The sequence below is a fragment of the Lipotes vexillifer genome, unplaced genomic scaffold (assembly GCF_000442215.2).
Source record: "Lipotes vexillifer unplaced genomic scaffold, Lipotes_vexillifer_v1.1 scaffold830, whole genome shotgun sequence".
NCBI classification, from domain to species: Eukaryota; Metazoa; Chordata; class Mammalia; order Artiodactyla; family Lipotidae; genus Lipotes; species Lipotes vexillifer.
The window spans coordinates 28,362-37,320 of NW_006786980.1; the positions used below are offsets into that span (position 1 = coordinate 28,362).

At 42.8% G+C, this 8,959-nt stretch overlaps 1 protein-coding gene across 3 annotated transcripts in view; it reads right to left on the reverse strand.

Annotated features, from left to right (window-relative positions):
• Nucleotides 1-480: 480 nt before the first annotated feature.
• Nucleotides 481-8,959, reverse strand: part of LHX9 (LIM homeobox 9) — an 18,079-nt gene continuing 9,600 nt past the window's right edge. The window contains exons 4-5 of one of the 3 annotated variants that reach the window (XM_007459655.1): nt 3,230-3,432; nt 481-1,989 (exon numbers count right to left, since the gene is read on the reverse strand). In XM_007459655.1, the coding sequence (XP_007459717.1) occupies nt 1,732-1,989; nt 3,230-3,432 (461 nt within the window). In that variant the 3' untranslated portion in view covers nt 481-1,731. The remainder of the gene's footprint in view (nt 1,990-3,229; nt 3,433-8,959) is intronic. The other 2 variants (XM_007459656.1, XM_007459657.1) reach the window with 2 other exon arrangements.

The following is an 8,959-nucleotide window of genomic DNA, read 5'->3' on the forward strand; positions in this document are numbered from 1 at the left end:
ATAAGTATCAATATTTTACCTGTAAAAGTGTATTAATAAGATCTCAGCCTTACCAAGGTTGTTTGGTCTGGTTAGTGGTAAATGCCCAAAATGTAATAGAAATATGAAAAGTCAAGATTTAAGCTCCATATAAGATGATAACCACACTTGCTAAATATATAATGGCAATCACACCTTCTTCTGTTACAGTGTTATCTTCCATCATCTTTTTTTAAAAAATAAGCTACTTTCTGTGCTAATTTTCTAAAGACCCTGAGCAAAAGTTACAATAATGCACTTTAATGTGGGCAGTGAACTGTCAATATGTAACCACACATTTATACAGCCAGAAGGACACCTTTAAAATCTATTAAATAGCCACTTCGACCACCAGAGGAGATTTAAGGGGTCCAAAAAGTGGAGAACATGTGCAAAGTTATTCTTAACAATCCACTAAAGCAAGACATATATCTTGACTTCTTTTTTATTTTTATTTTTTTTAGGAAATCCACAATCTAATTGGTATTTAACTACAACAGAAGCATATAGATGAACATTCACCACTGCCCAGACCATTAAGATTTTAGCTTAAATTAAAAGAAAAAAAATGCTACTGTAAACTAGGAAATATATTCAGATCAGCATCCACAAGGCTTCTGAGTTTATCTACTTTAAAACTAAGAACCTCAAATCTCTAATGTCAGAAATTTTTTTTTTCTGACAAATACATCAACCTGTGCCAAAGTAAAATGAAGCAAAACAAAAGCAAAGAATTCTCATTGCTAGCATGTTACTAAGTTGTTGTTTTTTTAAACACTATTTGTATAGAATGCCAGATACAATATCATGGTACAGCTGAAGCCAATTAAGAGCTATTGATTAAATTATACTGATTTTTTTAACTTCTTAAAAAATTATATTTTGCTTATTTCCATTTTCCCTGGGAAAAAAATAATTTAGAAAGAATGGTTTTATAACTATCATTTTTAGCTTGAGGAGGTTAAAAGTATAGAATTTCAAATTCTGTTTGGAATTTTCATGGATACACAGGAGGTTTAAGTATTTTTCAAATGTTGAAAAGCAATAACTAACTAATAAGAAAGTTTTGTTGGTATGTACATCCTAAGAGGAAAAAAGAGTCACATTCCTGGTTAGATTTCCCACCTAATTAATCTTTAATATTTAGATTTGCTATCCTTAATGCTCTTGTTTAATCATATTCCTCAACTGTAAAAAAAAGGAATAATCAAAACAGGTTTTTTCCATTTTAAAAAAGACAAATGAAGTTTTCAAAATTCCATAAGTACACATACAATTGCAAGATTAAAAAAATAATTTTAATTAATTATCTGATTCTTTATTAACCTAATTATATAACCGGGAATATGATTATTTGCCCATCATAATACCACTCTTTTTTTTTTCTTCGAGATTCTGGAAATAAGTAACATACAATTTTAAGAGGCACTTATTAGAATGATTCCCAAACTCCCCTTACCGACTGAAAGATCTAATTAATTTTTTTTAATCCAAATACACTTTGTAGACAAAAAAAAAAAATACACTTTGTAAAGGAGACAATACTGTAAACTCATTTGCCAAGTGGCCGCAGAGGCTACACACCAAGCTGTTGTTTTTATTTCCCAAGTATCTTGTGGGTTAGGGGGAAAAAAAAAAGTCTTGTAAATAATAAAATAATCATTGGAATAATAATAAAAAGAAGAGGAAGAATTTAAAAAAAAAAAACCAATGTTAGAAAAGGTTCGTTAAGGTAGTTTGCGAGGGGCTTCCGGATTCGCGGCTGTCCATGTTAGAGGTCACGGCTGTCACTACAGTGATAGTGGGATTGGTCAGGTCTGTTAAAGTGGTCGCAGTGCCGGGTGGACTGAGCGCGCCGCTGTCTGCTGAGGGCGGGGCCGGAAGCGACGTGCCATCAGCTTTATCAACACCCCCATTCTCCTGCCGCAAAAGGTTCCTTCTGAATTTGGCTCGTGCGTTTTGGAACCAAACCTGCAAACCAATCCCAATGGATTTCTTTACCGATGTTTATTTTTATACTTCTTTTTTTCTCTCTCTCTCTTTCCTTTTTTCTTTTTTTTTTTTTTTTTTTGTTTTTTTTTTTTTTTATTTTTTTTTTTTTTTTTTTTTTGCTTTCTTTTAAAACAGAGTAATTCCAGTACGACTACGGACACCCTCTGAGCAGCACGTGTGCCCCCGCCCCAGCACTAACAACTGCCGCTTGGGGGCTACGGATGCTTAAGTGGAGATACCGTGGGGAAATGAAGGCACAGAGATGAGAGGGGGAAACACACCCTGATTCCTCAACTACTGTCTTTTTGAGAATGAGGGCAGGCGAGGTCGGGGAATGGTTCACAAAGTAAGAATCACTCACATGAAATGAACATCTTCGAAACAGATTTCAGCCTATTCTTGAGTCTGACACATGGCAAGTATTACTTGCATAGGAAAAACCCAGAGGGCCACAGACTCCAAGCAACCGGAAACTGGCGGGTGGAATTTTAAATGCCTGCTATTTGTCACTGAAAAGTGTAAGAGCATCACAGGTGACCCACAGCAACCCACTATCATGTCTCTAGTTACATATTCTTACCATGATGAGTTTAGGAAAGCAGTTGGACAGCAGATCTCACTCCCGGTATTTAGTTGTGAAATATGGTTGGTTAAAATGGGAAAATACTTTCTCCAAGTGGTTGCCGAGACACTAACCATACTTGTGGCTTTTCAGGAGTTGACAAAAAGGGTCGTCTTGAATTTGGAAGCTCACAACAGGTAGTGAGGCTGCCAAGAGGGTGCTGAAGTAAGACAGCACCAGCAGGTCCCCCCGCCAAGTCTGTGCACTGACCCTAACGTGAACGTTGTCTCCAAAGCCACAGCTTGCGCAGATAACGTCACCCGCGTTTGCAGAGCAGCTAGGCAAGCTGAGCTGGCTTTGGTGCACCCGTCTGTCCATCTGCAGGGAGAATGTGGCTGCATCTTAGAAGACCCTGCGTCTCTCTTTGGGCAGTCTCCGGAAAGCCCCTGCAAAATCTCAGTACACTCTCTAGGGAGTTACCTAGAGTAACTGAGGGAGTTACCTGACAGGGTACCTCTCAGTACCCTCTAGGGAGCTAACTAAGGTAGACTAATGAGAAGCAGTACAGGAAATAGCCGTATCACTCCAAACAGGGAAGAGAACTATTTTTACTGCAAGGGGAAGACGTATACACAGCCAACGATGGAGGTTTCTTACCTGCAAAACTCTTTTGGTCAGGCCTGTTTTCTGAGCAAGCTGCTTGAGGTCCTTGGCGTCCGGGTTGTGGTTGATGGCAAAGTAGGATTTCATGGTCCGGAGCTGGTGATGCTTGAAGGAGGTGCGCATGCGCTTGGTCTTCTGCGAGGGCGGGTAAGGCTGCTGATCTCGGTCCAGATGGTCGGCCTCATTCTCGTTACAACCTGTTGCAGTCACAGTGGACAAACAGGGGCTCAGTGGAAAGTCCTGCATTAGCTGAGAAGATGGCAGGTGGCATGATAATGTCACAACACGACAACAACGGTGGAAAAAGCTGTCGACCCAATTATGAGTGGGAGCCAGACAAAAGAAAGAGGTTAATTGCCCACGACCTCCAAACTAGTCTGTTCATGTGGACACACCCGAAGTTTAGGTAGTAGAAAAAGATTAGATAAATCCCCTCTTCAGCTTAATGGTTGCTAGAAAACCTTGAAAAGATGAATAAGCTATAAGTGTGGGAGGGAGAGAAATATTCTCCAAGAGGGAAAAGAAAAAAAACCCTTTTCTACTATATTTATGTGTATCAGAACACATAACTTTTTCCAGAAAAAGTTAAAAAGTGGCTGGACAAGAGAGAGAAGTTAGAAAATACAAATTTGCAGGATTCTTATGTAACCGTAGGAATATTATTTTTGAGTACTTTTAGCTATAACTGCTTAGCGTAGGGCTAACCAGGATGAAAATAGTTTTCCCTTGGAGTTATTTTAGTAAATATTTCTGAAAAAGAACGAGCGCAAACTTTTCTTCCCTCGGTTCATGCCTGTAGCGCACCCCACAGCTCCCAGTTCAGAGGCTCTGACGTCCCTCTTGGATCGTGGCCCCGTCTGCTCTGGCACGTGGTACGGAGGGGGGTTTAGCTGTGTCCCTAGCTGGCAGGGCAGAAGGAGGGCAGCATCACAACCCCCCTTGCACAGCTCCCTCAACACTGGGGGCAAAACAACCCAGCCTTTGAAACAAGCCTCAAAGTCCTTATCCCCAGGATGTAAAGATGTGCATTTAAGAGGTCATTTCCAATAACCTACTGGCTCTGCATAAGAAATATGATTACAAAATGAAAACATTTTGCTAAATATTTACTGATTCAGCCAACTTCTTAACTTAAAGGGCATGGCAGGGGTTTTTTTCCCCTTTAAACCTTACTTCAGATGTTTATCTCATATATATTCACACTGATCATCGTGCACATTAGTGCATTATAATAGAATATCTAAAGTCAACCTGGTCATTTCCCTGGGGGAGATGGTGGGGGGGAGAAACCTGAATCTTGAAGGAAGTGAGACATCTGTTACTATTACCTCTTTCATTCTGCTTGAGAAAGTAGTATTTGCCTGCTATGCTCTGGTTACAATTACTTTTTAAAAAACACTTTTAGTAAATCAGTATATATACAGAAACCCAGTAGGTTTATAGTCATCAACAAGAGTCAGCTGCATCACAAAATCCACTTAAGAAATTCTCCCTAATGTAACAAGACTAGGCATGGACTAATGTCTCCTTTGTTCATATTTCCATGAGATCCATAAAGAGGCACACTTGGCAAAAGAGCAATTGAGTTCATGGAGAGAAAGACTATCATGTTTACCATCGGGTCCTCTAAGTCATGCACAGGGCCAGGAGCTCAACCAGCATTCGAGTAAGATTTTGAATCTTTGTTCATCCGTAAAATCACGAGTGACTATAAATGCAAAGTCAAATCAACTTGAAATGGAATGCAAGTTAGATATATACAGCCAAGTGTTGAACAGAGGCTCCTTAAACTCCCCCAGAAAGGGTAACCTGTACCCAGAAATAAGAGAGAGAATATGCTTTACATTTTATCCTATTGCATCCCCGGGGAGAGATGTCAAGTTCAAATACTCTACAGAATTGCACTTTTGTATCCTCAGATGGATGAAACAGAATCTCATGACCTGCTATAAAACTATACTTATCTCCAGTAAACTGAGCTATATTTCACAACCACATTATAAATGAAGCCACACCAAAACAGTCAAAGAGGCACACCTTAGTCATTGGAGGCTTCTTCAAGTAAGATTTCAATTCTGTCATAGGTGAGTGATGTGTAACCCTTCCTGAATAGCACATTAAATGGAATATTACACTTGAGGTAGAAGACTTAACTTGGTACTTAAGTAATGCCCTTAACCACCCACCCCCACCCAAGTTATTATTTCTCAGAAATGGGTTTGATTCCTAACCTAACTATATACTCATTAGTCTTTAAAATGAAGTTTATGAAAAAAATTATAGACAGGTTTGATAAAATTGCTTCTCTGAATATGCATTCTATATCCATTATTGCTGATTAAGAACTCAGCAGAGAATTATAGTGTATTAAACACAATTATGGGACTTGTTTTCACGTAGAATACAACTCACTGTGCAAAAAGATTGTTAGCTCTTTATTAAACTGGTATTAATATAAGCAGATAAACTGTGTGATCAGTTATATTATGTAAACTAATAGAGCAATCTATGTCATCTACAGAGTAACGCAGTGCATTGGCCTGAATTACTTGGGTTTCACTATGAATGCCTTACGTAAACTTGCAAGTGATTGCGTTTCCCCAGGGCCTACTTGTAAAGCTACAGGGGTTTTCTTCCCCCCCCCCCCGAATTATGAGATGAGATGATAAATCTCTTAAAACTGTCTTAATCATACACCTGTAAGTACACATCTGGCACTATAAAGTTAATAAGAAGATCTAAATATTTTATTCTCCAGTCACTTATGGAATGGTCCCCTATCCTGAAGTGAGTTTCTATTCTGCAGGTGTGTAACCTTCTGAGAACTGATCCCTGGGAGACCACTAGGGGTCAGTGCCAGGCAAATTTAACGACTGCAGGCAGCTTTTGAAGTTTGGAAGCCAATGCAGACCCTAAGGACAGAGATTTCACGAAGTGGCAAAAATTTAGTCTCTCAATTAATGTTAAATTACCCAAACAAGAGCTGCCTGCCCTAGACTAAATTCTCTTCTCACCCTGGAGGGCTGCATTTCAATCCAGCATCCCAGATAAACTTTCCAGGTCTCTATCTAAAATATCTGCCTGATATCTGCACAAAGAGCTACCAACTACGTCAGGAAGAGTCTCGTGAAAAGGCGTTTGCCTTATGTCGAGCACTCACTGATCTTCGCCAAAGCTCCCCGTCTCTGGAAGTCTGAATCATAAACATATTCTGTGTACATGTGTTTGAAAATATATCAATGTATACATTAGATGTGTTCAGTATCAACATTAGTCTTTTCTGAGATTAATTTACACTTAAGCAGAGATGGCTCCAAAAAATAATGAGCTAAAACTGCGGGTCCATTTTACTGTCTGCCCTTTAACGTGTTTTTAATGCACTGAAGTGTTTCTTTGGCTAGTCTTATAATAACAAACTGGCATTGGATTCATAAACTTTTTTTTAATGGCAGATTGATTTCTGGTCAGGCATCTTTAACCCAATTTCTCTAGATTAGTTTCACCTGATCTTAACTATATGCTATTTGCTCTATCTGGGAAAAGTCCAGAAGGGCGGAGGTGGATGTTAATTAAGAGGCACGGGCTCTGCAGTGCTGTGATCTACAAACTCCCTGGGGTCAGGGAGGCCCCTCCCTTACTTTTCCCTCCTTAATGAACGAGAGCATCAACTTTCTCCATAACCTTGTAGCGGCACTAATTTGCAAACTAAAGGCCTAAGTGGAAAGAGATTTTCGTTCTTTCTAAGAAATAAACGTGTACTCTCTAGTTCTCCTCGGAGCAGAACAATTTTCTTGGCCCTAAAGCTCTGTGGATCTTTCTCACATAAAGTAAGATCAAGGCGAAATCCAACGTAGCTAATTAGGTGAAACAAACAAGCGAAAGCCCAGGCTTTTGCCACCTTTGGCTAGAAATCTCCCCACACTTCCCGACCTTCTCTGGGCTGAGGGCTTCCCTGTCTCCAAAAGCCTGGCTAGTTTCCCTCTCTCCCTCTCTCTCTCTCTCTCTCTCTCTCTCTCTCTCTCTCTCTCTCTCTCTCTCTCTCCCTCACTCTAATTAGGGCATTAGGGCCTTGGTCTGTGGCTGCAGATTCCGATGTCATCTTCTATTAACAGAGAACAATTAGTGCCCTGCCCAGCCTGCCCCGGGGACCACGCATCAAAGGAGCCCAAGTAAGCGCGCTGGGCACCGTGGCCCCAAACCAGAGCCCCAGCCTCGGGCACAGCAAGGGCAGTGAGCAGCCCGACCTCCGGCAGGGGGTTGGCAAAACCTGGGGGTGCGCCCGCTGCGTGACACCAACCCAGCCGGTCAGGTTCTCAGCCGGCAGCCGGCCCTCCGCCTCTGCCCAGTGACCCGGGCTTGAACCCCCTGGGACCAGTACAGTCACGCTGGGTCCTGGCTCCTTGGGACACCACCCGCTGCGCCTTTTCTGTGAAAACCTCCCTAGAACCAGGAGGAAGCCGAGGAGAGAGCTGGGCAGAGCCCACTCAGCCTGCGGGGACCCTGAAAGCTGTGGGCCCGAGCAGGACTCTGGATTCCTCTAGCACACACTGGCTGTGTGACCCTGGGCAAGTCACTTATCTGATGGGACAGTGTCCCTTTACCATTGAGCCACAGTGGCTCACACACCACACCAGGCACGTGGGAACTGGAAGAGAAAAACAGGCAAGATCTGTGCTCTGGGGCGCCCACCCTTTGGCTGGTATCTGGGTGCTCATGGTAACAGACAGGGGTTGCCACCATGAGGTCCCTAAGGTCCCTCCCAATAGAATGGACGCCCCTGGCCTGAGTCTCCTGCCTGCTGAGGTTTCCATCTGGGGCCAGGCCAGGGGACAGGGCGTCAGAGCAGCTAAACCAACCTTTAGGTTGCCCCAAAGTTATCCTAGGGCTTTCTGGAACCTTTTTCCAGTGGTTGAGACTCACCGGAAGAGCTTCCATCCCTCTTGGAGTTAGACTGTGGTCCTCAGGGCCTGTCACCATCCTCACCTGGGGGATGGCAGGTGAGGGCAGGCTACCAACAATGAGAAACTGGTGAGTGAGAGAGATTGATGAATGATAACATGTGCACCTCCCAAAGCAAGGAGGAAAGCGTGCTCTCTGGCCTGTTGCCTGCATTTTGTTTTGAATTAAGGGAGAAAGCTGGAGGAGGACAGAAGAGCAGCCTGTGACACCAGGCCTCCTCAGAGGGCCTGACCTGGAGGTTCTTCCAGTCTTCAGGGCGGTGTGGGTGTCTGGATGGTTTATCCCACAGGGAAGGAGCTGGCTGGACGGGTCCCCTGACCCAGGGAAGGAGCAGGCCAGCTCGGCTGTGGAGAGTGACTCCCGCCCCTACAGCTGCTTTTCACCAAGATCAGGGATTTGGTTTTTCAACACTCTTGCCAACTGTTTCCCTGATTAACTCTGGGCTGGTGACCACAGCCTCTGCCCTTTCTAGACAGACTGGGGTTGGGCTCTGAAGAATTCTTTTTTTTTTTTCTTTTTTAGTATTTAGGGAAACCTCCTCCAGGATCTATAATTTGGCCTCCGCTCAGGAATTGCCCTGGGGCTGTTTTGCTCCAACTGGGAGCCAGAAACTAATGGGCTCATTAACTAATGGGCAACAAGGATTTGGCTCGGCCTGTTTGGGGGAAGTCATTGCAGCCTTATGAATGTGTTTTCTGCCCCAAACTACAGAAAGGTCTCTCTCACCTGTTTTCCCTCTCCCTTCCCCCTCTTCTCTCCCTCTTT